The sequence below is a fragment of the Coffea arabica genome, chromosome 2c (assembly GCF_036785885.1).
Source record: "Coffea arabica cultivar ET-39 chromosome 2c, Coffea Arabica ET-39 HiFi, whole genome shotgun sequence".
NCBI classification, from domain to species: Eukaryota; Viridiplantae; Streptophyta; class Magnoliopsida; order Gentianales; family Rubiaceae; genus Coffea; species Coffea arabica.
Genome location: NC_092312.1, coordinates 30,793,408 through 30,812,428, shown reverse-complemented (window position 1 = coordinate 30,812,428; position 19,021 = coordinate 30,793,408). Strand labels below are relative to the sequence as shown.

The window sequence follows — 19,021 nt, the reverse complement described above, 5'->3', positions numbered from 1 at the left end:
GTTATAAAAGTTAATTTTTTGTAAATAGTTTGTTGATCGTTAAAATTTAGAGCTCATACTTTTCAATCTCGTGATAGACAATACGATTAAGAGGCTACTATAGCATCTCAATATTCTTTAACCTGAAAGAAACCATTTACATATTGATAGAATGCATTTTTGTTATTAGATTTATGATTAATTTCCCCTTGAATCTAGCCAAATATTGTGTTAGTTGATAGATTCAACCTATATTTGGTTAATGGTGCTAATTGTAGGAAAATGAGTAAAACGTGATTAAGAGGAGCAATTTTCCAACATGTGAAGAATTAATTTGATGGTGGCACAATCGGGAACTACTTTCAAGTCCAGAAGACTCGAGAATTTATTGCGCACAGAGATTTCCTAATTCGAGTCAGTATGGGCACTTTTGGTTAAGGATGGCAACAGATACGGGTGCCCATAGGCACCCGCCCACGGGGGGCCATTGGGACAGGGGATGAGGCGGGGGCGGGGGGGGGAATTTTTTCCCCCCGTTTAGAAACGGGGCGGGGGAGTTGTTTGAAAATATATATATGTGTGTGTGTACATAATTATATATATAATGATATTATCAATTATACTAATTATATATATCTATTAATAAAAATTATTAATTATTTATACTAAATTTATTAATACATTTATGTTAAATTCCTAACTACATTTAATACAATAACAATTTTTTCGAAAAAAATAATAATAATTTAGTGATTGTATTTGTATCAAAAGTGAAAACTTGATTATTTTAGTTATATTTGTTTTATTGTATTAGATTGTATTCAAAAAACCTTTGTTTAATTATTTTTATGAGTTTCAATTGTGAAGTTACAATGAATGATAATTTGATAATGTATTGATATTTTAGAACTTGATTATTTGCTCAAATTTAATTATAATACAATTATATAATAAAATATTTTTAACTCCGTGGGGGCAGGGCAGGGTGGGGGAAGCCGGGAGCGGGGGACGAATCGGGGGCAGGGGGAATTAAAATGCAACGGGCACCCCTCCTCCAACCCCCGCCCCTCCCCATTGCCACCCCTACTTTTGGTTGAAGATTTGGAAGACTTTGACTATCTCTATTAGTTGTGGGATTGGATTAGAAAACATGAACGTTATCTTTTATAGTTTCTTTTTTCTATTTAGGAAAATTTATTATTATTATTATTAGTAGACACGAAGTAGGAAACAAGGGGAGAGGAAGTTGGCTAGCTTCCGCTTGATTAGTACCTTGGCAATAAACAAAAGTCGTGACGGGAGCATTAGGAAAAGGGGGACGGCCGCCTCCTTTCTTTTCTTTCTTGGGAGTTTTTCTCTTGTCGAACACTTTTGCGAACATTCTCATTGAATTCGTGCGGATTTATCCCGATGATGCGCAACTAAATTCCTTTTTTCGAGCCAAGGATTAATAAAGGATTCGGTTCAACTACATCTGTGAGATATAATTGTTTTTATTAACTTCTTTTATTCATTAGTATTCGCATGTTTTCTAATTTAATTTTTCATAGTTGTTTTATTATTTGAATATTAAGGACCCCGGTATTTAATTCAACTTAACAAACTATTGCCAATTAGGACAGTTAAATCCGGAATTGGTTAATTGTCTTAAATTAGTGGCGACTAGTGTGATTGGTTTCAATTAGAGAAACATATGATCTAATTTAAATGAACCCTAGTAGTATGTTTGTTGATTAAAATTGGATTTTTCTAGTTTCAATAAATTAAATTTTACGGGCGTACCTAAGATTATTTTTTGGTTAGGGAATTAGTTAACTGGCGTTCCTTAACTATCGAGACTATAAGGAAAAGCTGGTTTTCATCGCTTGTTTGGCAATTATAACCAGTTTATTAATAAATAGATGAAATAATCCTTGCATCAATGAACAGTTGTATGAACCATGTCTGAAGTTATCTCCTTGGCTAGCGCTTGTGTATTTATTGATTTAATTTCAATTCTCTTTTATTTGCAAATTCTTATTTAAGTTTTTTGTTTAGTTTAATTTCAATTTTCCAAACTTCCCCAGTTAATTTTCACTTGAAAAGAAACTTATTTCCCTTAATCCCTGAAGAGACGACCTTACCTACTGTTATTCGCAAATTTATATTTTTGTTAAGTAGGTTTTTATTATTGCATATGTTCAACACCTGTCACATATGAAGATGTATACCAAGCTATTCCAAAACATTCTTGTATGCACCATCAATCTACAATTGACATGACTCCTCAATTATCAATTCATGGTTAGCGTGATGTTGTAATAAGCAATCTTTTAATTCGTGAATTTTGATTGCCACTACTTGATTATTTGCAAAATCGATACATTAAAGTTTAGAAGTTGCAATGTAGATAAAATACAATAATATGTTATATTACTAAAAACCATATAAAAATCAAGTTTGGAAGAAAAACCTGTATAGTATAAGAAAGATGGAAGAGTGATATCCTTCTACTTCATCTTTTTCTTCTTTAATCTCGTGAATGCTCTCCCTCTATGTGATTTGAATTCCAATTGATACATACTCCCATTTAATATTTGTCTTTTAGAGCCTCAATAGCTAGCATCCACCAGCGAAAATTGAAAAATAAAATAAAGAGTAATGAAGTACTTTACATCAAAAAGAGTTCTTAAACTAAAATTATAAAGCCATTGCTTTTGCTATTATTTATCTGAAAGTCAATAAATCATAGCATAAGTTGCCAGGAATTTACGTGAAAAATTATCATGTTTCTCTGCCTCATCATGTTACTTATTCCAATAAATGATAATTAGGAGAGGGAATGTGTAACAAATGTTTAGCTTTGTATGTACGTATGTGATTGCTAATGAAGTGGTTAAATTTGATTAAGACTTAGCAACTGAGATTGCTTTGCTCTCCCCTGCGCGTAATAGACTTCTGAAAGTTGTCATAACCGATTCCCTTAAAATTTGGACTCAACAATTTACTCTCCGCAAAAATTGTCTTCTCTGCACGTAATAGATCACTTGGAATCCTCGGTGGCATATTTTCTATGTCAATTCAATGCCACCTATAGTATTGTGCCAAGTGTTCTGTTATTATTTACACTTTAATTTTCAAACAATTTAACTTGGTTTGGTTTAACACAAATGTAAATAATAATAAGACACTTGACGCAATACTATAGGTGGCATTGAATTGGCATAGAAAATATGTCAGCGAGGATCTCAAGTGGTAATAGACTTTTGAAAGTCGTCTCTCTACACGTAATAGACTTCTGAAAGTTGTCTTCTCTGCACGTAATAGACTTTTAAAAGTAGTCACAAGTGATTCCCTTAGACAAAAACTTGGACTCAACAAATTTTAGGAGTATGGAAATGGGATTACGTGTATTAAGAAGAAATATGACTCTAATTGACGGAAGTAGTTCCCAATAATTAAATGAACACGATAAGTTATTAGTAGTAAAAGAAGTTAAAGATGTTTTAGACATGTAATTAATTTCATTAAGGATATATTAGGTGTTACAAAATAACGGAAGAACACGATTACATTATATAGTAATAAATAGATAGATAGATAATTGCGCAGAATTGGACAAAAGCACAATCGCTTACAAACTTACTCATTGTCATTCTGCACTTTCTAACCAAACATGACTAAACAGAATTCTAAGAAGCTTATTAATCGATCAGCAGCCATCAGAAAGAACAGAATCAGCAATGATAGAAGAAGATTTAGAACATGCCTTATCCGCCGAAGATGGATAGGAGCTAATAAAATCATTAGAGCCATCATAACCTGCAGATGCCAAGCCATTTGCAGTAATACCAAGAGATGGCAATTTAGGTGGTTCCGCAGAGCATTCCAAGTAGAGCAAAACTTGCCGCATGCTTGGCCGAGCAGTGGGCTCAGAATGCGAGCATAACAGACCTAGCTTCAACACCAATTCCACCTCCTCAATCACATAATCAGCTCCCAATTTTGGATCAACCGCCTCAAGAATTTCACCTCTATTCCAGCATGAATACACGCGATCAACCAAAACCACATCCTCCGTGGGCGCTGCTGGCTCGATTGGCCTCCTCCCGCAGGCAACCTCAAGCATAAAGGCCCCGAATGCATAAACATCCGTGCCTGTTGTGGCCTTTCCCCTTCTATTAAGCTCAGGGGCAAGGTAACCAAGAGTCCCCACTACATGGGTAGTTTGTGGGGCAGTTCCATGATCATATAACCTTGCAAGCCCGAAATCTCCTAACCTTCCATTCAATTCACCGTCTAATAATACATTGCTAGCTTTTACATCCCTGTGAATAACTACTTGCTCCCATTCCTCATGTAGATAAAGCAATCCAGATGCTACACCTTTAATAACTTGAAATCTTTCGTTCCAATTGAGGGTGTAATCCTTCTGGTTGTATAAGAACCTGTCCAGACTCCCATTGGACATGAATTCGTAGACCAAAAGCAACTCGCTCTTGCGCCGACAATAACCCAAGAGTGGCACCAGATTTCGATGGCGCAGACGGCCAATACTAACTATTTCAGCCACAAATTCTCTTATTCCCTGTCTTGATTCATGAGATACCTTCTTGACGGCAACCTCAATGTTGTTTGTTGGCAGAACTCCTCTGTAGACCTTTCCAAACCCTCCTGCACCTAGTAAATCTTTATCTTTAAACCCTTTGGTGGCAATGTATAAATCTTTGTACCTGAACCTGTGTGGTCCGTAAGCAAGTTCCCATTCTTCCACCACTTCTGCAAACTTCCTCTTCCTCCTTACATAGTAAACTACTCCTGAGATCGCAGTTGATGTTGAGATTACGCAAATCAGGGGCAAGCCGATTGTCAAAAGTTGAGACGCCTCCTTTTTTCCAACTCGAGGAAGCTTTGGAAGCCTACTGAGATCGAGCCTTTGTGCAATCCCATTTATCTGGAAGCTCCATCCCAGGATATAATGGGATGTTGGTCGTGAACCCGTGGATGATGAGAATCCAACATACATTTTCCTCTTCAATATTGGCGAAAGATCGTAGGACAGAGTCAAGAGAGAAGCATTTGGCTTACCTTGTGACAGCGGAGCTAATGTAACATCTATTTGCTTATCCAACCCATTATATTCCACCCAAATTTGAATTGGCTGGCCACTAGTAAGACTTAAATCTAAATCTGAACCATTACTAGCCTGGTATCCTGCTGGCTTTGCTGCTTTAGACCTTAAACTGTTAATATCTATGCCAACATGATTGCCATTGATATCACCGAAGTCATTGGTCTCGTCAGTGTCCAGCTCCACCCCGAAAACGTGATTAGTGGCATTGCCATTGTTGCTCTCATTGAACAGGCCCAAGAACCCCTTCGATTGAGCCCCTGGAAGACCTCTTGTTGGTGCAATCACGAAAACAATCCCGTGACCACCTGCCAGGGTTGGAAATTTTGGCACCATAGCGAAGACAAAGTAGGTGTAAAAGGAGAAAGCTGAACTGTTAGAGGTGTTTTTGAAATTGATGGGATTGGGAAAAAAGGCATGCCCCATGCCTCCTGTTTTGGAGTCAGATGTGTTGGTCAGCTCAAGGATGCCATTTCTTCTGATTCTTGCTGCTCCATCAAGAATCATGTTCGCTGATTGGAACCCATTATAGCTGAATCCGGGATCGTTCGAAGCTGCGCTTTCAGCCAGTATACACGCCACCACCAGTACTAATGTTGTTTTGAGTGACATTGTGAAATTAGGCTTGTTCTCTTCTGTATACTACAGATTTTATCTTGGCACCATTCACTAGTCTATGATAACAAAAATAAGAGGCTACTGCTCTTTTCAGCACCCTTTTTGGTTTTCTTCCTTTCGTGTTTTGATGAAAAGGATGGTCGATCCCGTATGTTCTACATAAATGCGACTTCAAAATTTCTACATTCAACCGTCGAACACTCGTTGGCGAATTGAAATTTCCCAGCACATGACTGAGTAGTATCTAGATCTCCAACCTTTTTTGATTACTCAGCGTACACACTTGCATCGCAGTCTTCCCCTTGATGCATAGGTGACTGCCATTGCAAAATTTGATTTTTCAAACTACGAATTCTAACCTTTATAGGAAGTATAGTTGTTGACCTTTCTGTATGTGCATTCTTCGGTAAATTTTACCTAAGACTTTGAAATTTCAATGGTTATACGTAAAAGGAGGTTATGAATTTTTGATGATTCTCAAAATCCTGTTTAGCCTGGAAGGACATAAGAAATAGAGGTAAAGAGATTTTACAGATGATTTTTTTTTTATCTTTTTTTTTTTTTTTTTTGTTGCATAGACCAACTAATGTAAAAGCAATCAAATGTTAATTGCATGTAATTTGAATAGGTAGTCCAAAAACTTCATACAAGCCGTTTGCGAACATTATTTGGATCCATCAAAAAAGGACTCTGAATTCATAACAGATCAAAATATTTGAGTACAACCTTTTTTTTCAGTAAAAAATAAATAAAACCATTCGAGGCTAGTCAAATATATATTGCCTCAACGAATCCCTCCTTAGTCATCAGTGTAGTAGACTAAGGAGACTTCATCCAGATTTTGCAAAACCACACGTTAGTGTGTGATTTACTTGACTAACTTAGATCCGAGGCCTTTTCTTTATCTAATTCAGTTTGTTCTTTTAATTCTTATAGTAACTTTTAGCATAAACTCGTACAATTTTGACGTGATCATGGTTTTTATTTCAATTGAACTGCATGAGTTGACAGGCAGTGGATGCAGTTGTCTTACCGCAGCCGCGTCTAACACTGAGATTGCGGATCTTTCAAGGCACATTAGCTATATTCCTTGACTCGAGGGGAGCATGCACGAAATAGTCAAATACTTCTTATTGTCAAAGACCAATTAAACGGGATGCAATGTCAAACCAGGACTACTTAAATATGGGCTAGCCTTGGAAACCTAACGACTCTCTGGACTCGATGTCAAATCACAACCATTTAAATATGGGCTAGCCTTGGAAACTTCAAGGCCTGAAGACCTAGGTCCAAGGTCGAGTAGTGTCCTGGCTGTGATGCTAACTAGGGACCCAAAGTTCCGGCAGTATGGCCATTCTTGATTTTGATAGTTACAAAGTTAACCGCCATTAAATATGGGTTAGCCTTGGAAACTTCAAAGCCAGACCCGGTGAAGGCATAGGTCCAAGGTCCAGTCCAACTGGTGGCCCAAAGTTCAGGCCATATGACCGTACTTGATTTTGACAGTTACAAGCTTGGCAAAAGAAGAAATGGTTTAACATTTCTTTCTGAATGCGGTTAATTTGTTTAGAGCGACAATGAGACATTGAATAGAAATGCCACTATTGGATGTCTGCATTTGTGTCTTTTAATTGAAGGCTAGCTAAACCGACACCTTCACAATCTAAATTCACCTCATTATAATCAAGTTGACTTAAAAACCCATAATATTTATGGGGCTTTGGTAGAAAATTTTTCAATAAAAATGTAGTTTTTTTTTTTTTGTGAAAATATATGGCGCCAACTTGGATTTAAAATTTACATCATTATGAATGGTCTTAAACCTTTTTTAATTCATTTTGATGACATTTATTTTTTTTTTCCTCTTATTTGGTGGAGAGAATGTCTTATATATTTTTATCATGTAAGAGAAGATAAAGAGATTTTTTAAAATTGTGTTAACAAAATATTTTTACCTTTTTTGTCACGTTGCCCATTTTAAAATCCAGATTCCAAGATATAACCACTAACTCCAAATCCTAACTCAAATGGGCGAGATAATCTGACAATGAAGTATTGGATTAGTAAAAACTACAAACAATCCAAAAAAAAGGCGGTCTTAGTTTTATTTTTCTTTAAGTTCACGAGAAACTCTTAGGGTGCGTTTGGTTTTACAGAATTGGAATTGAATTGGAATGAAATTCTATAGAATTAGAATACTATGAATTGGAATTCCAAAACATTGTAATTCTTTTGTTTGAGAAATGCATAGAATTGATACAGAATTCATTTCGAATCCCAAATTCTTTGTTTGGACGGGAGAAGAATTCATTAAGAATTAGAATTGTTTTCATCTAACATTTGTTTACATAAAATTTTTCTTTAAGTTCACGAGAAACTCTTAGGGATTTTCAGGGGAAGACTTATGGTGATGTAGAGCTGTTCATTTTAGTAATGTATCTTGAAACGACAGAGAAGATAACTAGATGGTGATTTTTTTATGAATTAATTCCTATTCAATATTATCGTCCAATCTCACCAAAACTATGAGATTCCTCATTAATGGCTACTTTTTTGTTCCCTAGGTACATTTCTGACTCACTAATGCCAAAATAAACAGAGAACAATAGTGTCTTATTGATCAACAATTACATCAATTGAATATTCTCCAACATGCTATGGATCGAAAGATTTGTCTACAATCAGCGACCTCCAGATAGCAGCGATTCCGTAACAGAAGAAGCATATGAAGATCCCTTGTCCATTGAAGATGGATATGATAAGGCAAAATCACTGAAACCTTCATGATTTGCAAAGGATAAGCCATTGGCAGAAATCCCAAGTGAGCATAAATCTGGCAGTGCCAAAGCGCCATCCAAATATAGAACAACTTGACGCATGCTTGGCCTTGCTGTGGGCTCTGAGTTCGAGCACAACAATCCAAGCTTCATAACCAGTTCCACCTCCTCTCTGACATAATCTAGTCCCATGTTTGAATCAACAGCTTCAAGAACTTGCCCCTTGTTCCAGCAAGAAAATACCCAATCAACCAAAATGGCATCCTCTGTCGGGACTTGTGTTTCTATTGGCCTTCTACCGCAAACCACCTCAAGCAAAAAGGCCCCAAAGGCGTATACATCTGTGCCGGTTGTAGCCTTGCCAGTTCTAGCATGCTCTGGCGCGAGGTACCCGAGTGTTCCAACAACGTGAGTTGTTTGAGGGTCTGTCCCATGATCATACAATCTCGCAAGCCCAAAATCTCCTAATCTTCCATTCAATTCACCGTCTAACAGGACGTTGCTGGCCTTTACATCTCTGTGAATCACTATTTGTTCCCATCCTTCATGTAGATAAAACAATCCAGATGCAACGCCTTTTATGACTCGAAATCTTTGGTTCCAATTCAGGGTGTAGTTGGGCTGCTCGTATAGATACCTGTCCAGGCTTCCATTTGGCATGTATTCGTAAACCAATAGCAATTCAGCTTTTCGCCTGCAGTAACCTAAAAGTGGAACCAAATTTCTGTGGCGTAACCGGCCTATGCTGACAATTTCTGCCACAAATTCCTTCATTCCTTGCCTGGATTCATGAGACACCCTCTTGACAGCAACCTCAAGTTTGGAGCTAGGCAGGACACCTCGGTATACCCTTCCAAAACCTCCTCTTCCCAGTAACTCCTTGTCCCTGAACCCTTTTGTGGCGATATATAAATCTTTGTACTTGAATCTGTGAGGGCCATAGTCACGCTCCCAATCCTCAAGCACTTCTGCAAACTTCTTCTTGGTTCTCACCTGATATATTATGCCAGAGATTGCAATTGACAGAGAAACAATCAAAATGACAGGCAAACCAATGGTTAAAACTTTGGATTTTTCCTTAGGCCCATTTCGTGGGAGCTTAGGAAGTTGAGAAAGATCAAGCCCTTGAGCCACACCATTCATCTTGAAACTCCATCCCAGGACGCAATGGGATGTCAGCACAGAACCGGTGGATGATGAAAAACCAATATACATGGTTTCATTTAGTACTGGTGAAAGATCATAGGATAAAGATAAAAGAGGTTGGTTTGGTTTAGTAGCATGTATTGGAGCTAATGTGACATTTATATGCTTGGCTGTTCCATCATAATCCACCCAAACTTGCATTGCTTTACCACTAATAAGATTCAAATTCTGAAGCTTACCATCGCTATCGGAATAGTAACCTGCTGGCTTTGCTCGTGTAGAGGTCAGCCCATTGATGTCGATCCCAACGTGGTTATCATTAATATCATGGAACTCGCTGCTTTGGATTGTGTCGAGTTCCACTGCAAAAACATGATTGGTCGCATTTCCAGTGTTGGATTCGTTGAAGAGGCCGAGATACTGACTAGGAAGAGCTCCTGGAAGGCCTCGTGTTGGCGCAATTACGAAAGCAATCCCATGACCACTCAAAGTGGGATATTCGGGCAATATGGCGAAGACGAAGGTGGTGGAAAAGGAGAAAGCAGAAGCATTAGGTGAATCCTTGAAGCTGACAGGATTAGGAAAGAAGGCATGACCTTTCTCTTGCCTGGTGGCATTGGTTAGCTTCAAGAGGCCCTTTGGTGTGATTTCAGCTATGCCATCCAGGCTCAAGTTCGAGGACCGGAATCCATTGTAGGTGATACTAAGGTCCTGGGAAGATGCAAAGCCAGATAGAGTGGAAACCACAAGCAGGATAAGCTTGATTAGAATCAACATGGCTAGCTAATGGCTGATACTAGCTTCAAGTTCTCTCCAAAATCTGACAATGGTTTTAAGTATATCCTTTGCTTGTCAATAAGATATCAGCAGTATTAATTGACTCTCGCAAGAGACCCGGACAAGAGATTCTGATTGCCGGGCCTGGCGGACATTGAAAATATCGGATGATTGTGCCAATGGCTGATAAAAAACTTATCAATTTTTCCGGTCACTATCGTTAGTCCATCCGGGAACAGTCATTGTCACGTGCATACTGATATGTAAATCCCTTATCCGCACCAAAGAATTAACTCATGCCATATTAATCTTATTCCGTAATAGTACCTATTCGATCTTGTAATGATATTCTGAGAAGCTTCTACCATCACTTGGAACTGCTGAACACAATTCTGAGATGTAGAGTGATTAATAAATAAGATAGGGATGAGCTGCAGGGATCTGGGCCCTCACAAGTTTAAATCGTCATCAAGTTCAAACTGGTCATGTAATTTTTCCAACTTATTTAGGCCCCAAATCCTAGCAGCCGAAGATTTTGGTTAAAGTCAAATATGCACATTGTGTGAATGAACGTGTTAAATACCAGTATGACCCACCCCTCTGATTTATAGAATGTTCAATTTATCCCCATTTTTATCTCCTCATGGCTTGGAAGTTCTTGAATTACTGATGACTTTTATGATTCAACAATCTTTGCCATATTGTTTCAATAAAAAAAAAAAAAAAAATCTTTGCCACAGTTTTCCTTTGACAATTGCAAAGTTTGTATTGATATCTCATATCCCTAGTTCAGCCACCCCATTAAAAGATTGAATAAGATATTCGGGATTAGTTTGAATATTTGTTAAACCACCAAGAATTATTTGATATTTAGCTGATTTGTCTATGTGGGGAAATTGTGAACTTTCGTGGCAATGTTAACTTAACAATTTCCATTGACTTTTCAAAAATTCACAATATACGAGAAGTTAAGTTATAAATTTTTAAACTTTAGCGAGGTGAGTTGAACATTCACTAAACTACATGGAAGTTTTTGGCATTCTTTTTTTTTTTGTCAACAAACTTTCCTACTGCTTTCATATCTTTTTCAATTAAATTTTATAAACAAAGTGGTAAAGCTTTTGGTATTCTTTTTTTTTTTTTTTTTGAGACGATGAACATATTCTATCATACACTAAGGGGGAGGGGGTAGATTAACGAGATCCAGAAGTAATTCAGAGGAGACTGAATCACCATCGGACCAGACAAATCTACAACACACTCATCTGAGATGAATTTTTTAGAAACAAATTATTTAAATGTGGCCTTTTTGGTGGGACCCACTTAGGTGGTAAAGCTTTTGGTATTCAACCCTTATTGATACAAACCAAAATGTCCCTTCAACTTGCGTGGTGGCTGCAAACTGCTGGAGGACCCACCCGTTTGCGGGCACGAGGCTGCAATAGCCTTAGGCTAGTCAATCTTGGGGCTTTGACCCCAATTCCAATGGCCCTTCGTCTCCATTTCTGCGTTCATAAAGCGAAACTGTGCCGCTAAGGGAGGAAACTTCACTAACATAATTTATTAATTATTTCTTCCTTCTGGAACCTGGACAAGGATCATGAGGGAAGCTACAGACTCCATAGTTGACTTGGCGGAGCATTGAAAGAACAGCATTATTCACATCCAAAATTTGACTAAATTGTAACAGGTGTCATTCGGGAATCTTTGGATGCTTGTGCAAATAAAGAAATTGGCATCCAGTGGGAACAGTGGAAGGAAGGAGAAGAAAATTTAAATGGTATTCTAACTCTATTTTATGTGGAAGGAAGGAGAAGAAAATTCATAGCTGATCCGTGTAAATGCGACTGATCACAGGCCTGTTTGAACTTTGAACACTCCTGTTCCTTTCTTTCTAATTTGGCTGTCTGGATTCCGGTTTGTTAGTTTTCAAATGCTCACCGCCAGTTGAATTGGATAACTTTCGCTAGGGATCCAGAGGCTGAATTGGATAACTTTCTCGGCCAAAAGATGCCAAAATTGTATAGGGATTTAAAAATAGTTGGTCTGCTATGGCCTTTAGATAACGACTTGAGATTTTGGTATCTTATTCTATGCGTCATTGCAACGAAAGGTCTGATAATAATATGATAATGTATGCACATATGGATCTTGAGTTATAGGTTCAACTCCACAGAGGCAGCTCATATTATATGATGATATTTCTAACCACTCTTGTGCTACATATTATTTCTCTCCTAGCTTCACAAGCAAACACCAATAATTACCTAAAAAAAAGGGTAAAATATATATATAAAAAAAAAACCCTCCCTGGATTTGCCAAATGTTTAATTTAAAAACCAATAGTACAGTTCCTTATGGTTTTAACTAAATCGAAAATTGGACAGAAAGCATCTAATATAATGACTGTACGTGAAATGTCAATATTGGAGTTGAAACTGAAACTGATAATTCTAGGTTGGGTCAAAACGTCGATCAGCTATGTGAGATAAATGAGAATTTTTTTTTCTTTCTTCAATTCAATTTTTATGAAAATATTATGCATCTTTCATTTTATTTAAAACGTTCAATGAATATGAGGTATTTCGATGTTGGGGCATAGCTTCATTATGAAGCCACTAATTATTTCAGTATTATATTAATCTAGATGCAGAAAAAGATTGAATATGCATAATTCTCTTCTACTTTTTTCCTATTTTACTACTTTCTTTGTTCTTTCGTCTTAATTGAGAACTTTGAGACTATCACTTGCTAGTGCTTTGGCGCAATGTTTGCCTGGAGGAGCAAACTTTTCCATTGTAACCTACTCTTTGGTGAACATGTGTTGCAAAAATTGAATTATTCTCTTTCGTAGTTTTTGGTTATCAACTCTGTTAACTTTGTTTGAATTGTGATTAATTGACAATTACTCGAGTGTTACTCAAGAAAAGACTAATGAAATGGTAATAGTCATGGTGGTGAACATATAATGCATCAATAATAGGGGGAGATGATCTAGTAATAATAAGAGATGGGAAAAGATTGGTTGGTGGTGGTACCATCCATATATGGCCATAAATGCTAATTGAATTTCACATTCAGCCAGATGCTCATTAACGTGGAGACTGAGAGAAGTGATGAATGTAGCACTTTTTTTTTCTGACATTTTCTTAAGGAAACTTAAGAATTCGGCAATAAATCTACTTTCCCGAGCAACCTTCAAAAGCCGGCAACTTTTAAAGGCACCCGAGGGACTTATAACCCAACCCGAGTGATGAATGTAGCACTTGATCTGCCAGAAATTTACTTGTACAAAATTGAAAAAGTCAATTAGCTGGAAAAAGAAACATTAGGACAGTAACTTGATAACAATTTTCCCGACAAAAGACGAGAAGGGTATTTGACAATTGACACCCTTCAAGATATATGAAGAATTTGAGATCTTTGTTATTTTCCAGTCAAGGGTAGCCAATCATTCTTCTTTGTATTTTCTCACTCAACCTTTTGAACTGATTCCTTAAAATCCAAATACCCTCCATATCCCTTCTTTAGTGATTTTCTAAACAAAAAGTTTTACATTATTCATAAACATATTTTTCAATTATCTTTATAACTCATATTTATCAAATCGATACAGTATATTTTTTAACAAAAACTTTTAAAAATAACAATCCAAATGTGGCTTAAGATTCTTGGCCTCACATTTTCTACCATGCGTGGTGATTGTCGGATGGCCAATTGACAATATGCAAATCAATGAGCTAAGGCCACTTTGCATTCAATAAAGTTAACGAGTAAATATTCTCGCCACAGCATAGTCAAACATAATCATGTTAGCATAGTTATAGTAGATTTGTTTTGCATACAAATCTGTCTAAGCATGATTTGCTAGTGTAATCATAGCATAATTATTTCTAGTATAATTATAATTATGCTAACAAATCATTTGCATCACAATCAAAAAAATTCTGATTTTTTGTTCTTTTGGGACAACCGATAAACTTGTGATACTAATAACACAGTGACATTGTTGTAATTATGCAATTAACTCAGCACAAATTATCGTATAGCATCCACAGAAAATACATGTAGGTTGATCTCATGTAATGTACTAACGGCTGGCAATATTTCCAAAGCAATAATGTTCTTGCCAGATCAAATTTTTCTCAAATACCAAGATTACCCTCAATCAACTCCATATATTCTTTTTGATTTTTTTAGAAATCCATTAAGCACTAATTATTCCTTTTCTTCTCTCTCTCTAATTAAAGTTTTACACTACTCAGTCATTCATATTCTTCTCTATATATCTCTCCCTCACATCAATTCATCAATTATTGTCATGATTTACTAAATTGGTTTTGGCTTTTATAATTTCTTGTATATTAATTTTACATGCTCTTAAATTTTTTTATTTAAAAAATTTTACTCAAAAGGTTCCTTTTTCAAACACAATGTAATTTAAATCAAAATAAATAATAGTCTAAAATGAAAATAATCCCAAAAAACAGCCTTACTTTCCTTTCAATATTCATGGGATATATAACATAAAGTAATTTAAACGTATTTTCATCTAATTATTAGAGAATATAAATGCTTGATAAAATTCAAGACTTGCATGATAAATATGAATACTTGACAAAAGATAAAAGTCAAGATTTATATGACAAGTATAAAAGAGAAAAAGATGATAAAGTTTTAACAGTATTAGCTGCTTAGAGGCATGATAAACAAGCAGAATTTAAAAAATGCATGTTAAATGTCCAAAAAAATTATGCTAAAATATCGAGTTACAATGGCACCATAATAATAATTATTTTAACCTGAAATTTGTTGGAATTAAATGAAGTTTTATTTGCAAAAAATGAATAAATAAAAGTTTTAAAATTGAATAAAAAAGGAACAACGCATAGAACCAAAAAGATATAAGGAAAGATTAATGCAAAAACAACACTATTCAATTAATTGTACAATAATAGATGTATTAGTGTGTGTGTGTGTGAGAAAGAGAGAAATAAGAATAATAAGAAGAGTGAGAGACCCTAATAAAAAAATACGTATTTAGAGAAAAAAAAAAAGAGATGTAATTAATGCATAATGGATGCTAGAAAAATAAATCAACACATATAAAATTGATTGATGGAGGGTAATATTTAACATTTGAGTAAAATGCGGTGCTCTGACAAGAAAATAATTGCTCTGGTTATCGCTTGTCATGTACCAACCCAGGAATTTGGGGTAGATACCATATGTTGCAACTAAATCATTTATTTTAACAAGCCAGCCAAAGAACATCGATCAGCTGTCAGTTGGTTCGATCCCCTTAAATGCCATACACATAAATGATTAAGGGGAGGGGACATTTGATAAAATTAAAGTCTAAAAACTAAAATTTGAAATCTAAAATTTGGAATCTATTAAATTATAACATTGTTAAGTATTAAATCTTAATATTTGAGTATATTTTGCATTAAGTGATAATTGAATAGTTTATTACTTATTTTTTGAAATAAGTTTTACTTAGAAAATTCATTGTTATTTAATTAATTAGGATGTTCTATTTTTTTCATCAAATGTGTCTGAATATGATAAGATCTTAACCCATTAAATTAAAATACTGAATTAAATTATCAAACATCATTTATGTATAATTAGAATGAACTAAAACTATACCTGGAAATAACTGAAACCAAAATTGGAGGTTTCTATACCGTAACCATAACCAACCTTATAAGAGCCATTTCCAATTTCACCTTTCAAAAAAAAAAATTGAAATAGATGGTTTTTAAATCGGAACTAGTGATTCTAGAACCGTAGCCGCTTCTACTAGACAGTAGTGTGTGTATAATTAGTCAACATTTGTTAAACACCAACGTCATATATTTTGGTGTAGAATAAAAAGATTCAAAGGATGAGTAAGTTCATTTTTTTCAACCTGTACTTCTATGTCAAGAATGATTAACAAACATCGCCTACTTAATGTCTGTCCAAATTTTTTGTTAAAGAATTTGAATGATCACGGAAGTAAGGTAAACATACAAATCACAAAATAGAAAAGTGGATGAATCTACTTCACCAAGTTTTTGACAGGAGTTTGGTAAGCTCCCTTGGTAGGTGTAACTGGATAAATGCTTTTTCTTTTCTCTCTTTTTTTTTTTTTCCTTTTTTTGGTTGGACCAACTTGAGATGATATTTATGCCCGACACGTTTGAGAGCCAAGTTGTACAAGGGATGAGCTCTTATTAATAGAAATGGGATGATGGGAGACAATCATCATCGAAGGCTGATGTGTGACAGTACTTCAATGACTTTTGATTGATTTAAATTTTTTATTGTCTCCTATGTTCAAAAAATAGGAAACTTTTCTGAGGTGCCATGTGTTTTTCTTCTTCCCATTTCTTCATTTGCTGTAGGCTATTTCATAAAATTCCACTATGCTAAAGTCTTGCTTCGTGAAAAGGTTCAACAAATTGAAAGCTGGAAATAGAGAATTTGTCGAATTCGAAACAAGAACCTGCCCTATTCCAAAAGCAATAGTTTAGAAATGTAAGGTTGTGTTTGGATTGCATTTTTTAGGATTTTTTTTGTAGAAAAATTACTGTAGCGATTTGATGTATATGAAAAAAAAAAAAGATAATAGAAAAATATAATCACGAAAAATAATGCAATTTTCCGGTGAAAAATGGCTGGGCTTAAGTAAACGCCTATTCACAAGGTCGGCAGCCTGCATGCCAATGTTTTGCTCATTTGGTTTGGCCCCCAATCGTTCAAAAGAAAATTTATTGCTTCTTTGTTTCAAGCATGGGTTTATTTCTTTATTATTATTATTTTTTTTAAAGTGAGTGGGAGGACCAAACTCTGCTAAAAAGCTACAATGGCTTGCACATATTACTACCATCTCCTCTCAACCAAAAAGGGACAGGAAATAAAATAATCATCCCCTGTGAAATAGTGGGAGTTCAAGCTTGCCTTGCCTCTAAACAAGTTTTGCCAAAAGTGATCCAATTTGTGCACTCTATTAGGATTAAAAGAGCAACCAAACTATTTGACATTCGAATACAACTCAACTCAATAACAACTCATTCAGTTTGGTCTGTCAACTAATTAAATCAAAATAAATAATATTTTGTGTTTAATAAGGTTTCAAACTCGATCGATTAGTATAAAAATAAAGATTTAATCTATAAGATATTCAAACCATTTGAGCTAGAGTTACGTTTGACTCGATAAGAAGTCATTTGCATTGGCTTGACAAATAAACTAACCAAACCTATAAATAATTTCAAATTTGTTAAAATTAAACAAACAAATTTAAATACTAGAATCTTTTAGGCTTAATCAAACACTTTCAAGCAGCCATCATTGATGAAAAATCCAAAGGAATTGTGGGTCCAGCCCAAACTAGTTCTGGGCTATCTCCTCGGCGTTGTTTTTCAATGGCAAACTACGACTCTCCTTTGGTCCAGTGCAGGAAATGTGGGCGTACTTTTCGGGCAGGAGTCTCTGGCTCGTTGGCCAGGGCTACATATTGTAATTGGGCCAAAAAGGATCCATAGTGGTCCATTAGAAACACAGGCTAGAAAGAAGAAATGACGAGCTTGGAGGATGTTTGATGTGGTCTAGTTGCTGGCCGGCAATATTCCATTTGGGAGACGGAGAATGCAAAGCAAACGCAAGTCTACAAAGCTTTTGATAATAATAAATTATTAATCCACTATATATTAAAGATATATATGTGAAGGGATTTAGAATCATGGTACATGTAAAATTTAAAGTAATATTAGTTGACATGCTTTTAAACTTGACAGTATATATACTAGCAATGCATAAAATAATAATTCATAATAAATTAATAAATTAGGAATAAGGGAGGTTAGCGATTTTAAAATTAAAGTAAGCAAGGGATGATTTTTTGGTGGCTTACTCTAATTCTTACATATAGCCCATCAATAAGAGACTGTTGGTAGTGCATCTTACTTGAACCTAGGGATGGCAATGGGGCAGGGTTGGAGCGGGGGACGGGGGCCTACAAATCCTCCCCGCTCCCGCCACGTCCCCCCGTCCCTCGTTCCCCCTGACCCGCTTCACCCGTGGGACTAATAAAAATTTGTTATATAATTTTATTATAGTTAAATTTTAGCAAATAATCAAGTACTAAAATATCAACACATCACCAATTTATTATTCTTTGTAATTTCACAATTGAAACTTATAAAAACAATCAAACAAAAGTTATTTGAATACAATCTAACATGATGAAATAAATACAACTAAAGTAGTCAAGTTTTCACTTTTGGCACAAATACAATCACTAATTCATTATTGTGCTTGTGCTTTTTTTTTAAGAAAAAAATGTTATTGTATTAGGTGTAATTAGAGATTTAGTATAAATGTATTAGTAAATTTAGTATAACAATTAATAATTTGTATTAGTACACATATATAATTATTAATATAATTGATAGTATCAATTATATTACATATACTAATATACATTATATAATACATATAACTAATAATATCATTATCATAAGTTTATAACTAATTAAATTATATATTATATATATAATTATATACATATATATTTTATATATTTACTTTTTTAAAGCGGATGGCGGGACGGGCCGTCCCTGGC

General features: G+C 35.3%; 2 protein-coding genes across 2 annotated transcripts; both read right to left on the bottom strand.

Annotated features, from left to right (window-relative positions):
- Positions 1–3,460: 3,460 nt before the first annotated feature.
- LOC113723038 (L-type lectin-domain containing receptor kinase IV.1-like) lies at positions 3,461–5,793 on the bottom strand. The gene has a single exon (XM_027246308.2). It carries the CDS (start codon positions 5,699–5,701, stop codon positions 3,671–3,673), a length of 2,031 nt encoding a protein of 676 aa, XP_027102109.1. The 5' UTR covers positions 5,702–5,793; the 3' UTR covers positions 3,461–3,670.
- A 2,506-nt stretch (positions 5,794–8,299) lies between these two features.
- LOC113727177 (L-type lectin-domain containing receptor kinase IV.1-like) lies at positions 8,300–10,802 on the bottom strand. The gene has a single exon (XM_027251194.2). It carries the CDS (start codon positions 10,405–10,407, stop codon positions 8,389–8,391), a length of 2,019 nt encoding a protein of 672 aa, XP_027106995.1. The 5' UTR covers positions 10,408–10,802; the 3' UTR covers positions 8,300–8,388.
- Positions 10,803–19,021: the final 8,219 nt, after the last annotated feature.

Bases quoted from the DNA above. Each gene is read 5' to 3' on its own strand.
- LOC113723038 (XM_027246308.2), bottom strand. From the start codon at position 5,701: ATGTCACTCAAAACAACATTAGTACTGGTGGTGGCGTGTATACTGGCT.
- LOC113727177 (XM_027251194.2), bottom strand. From the start codon at position 10,407: ATGTTGATTCTAATCAAGCTTATCCTGCTTGTGGTTTCCACTCTATCT.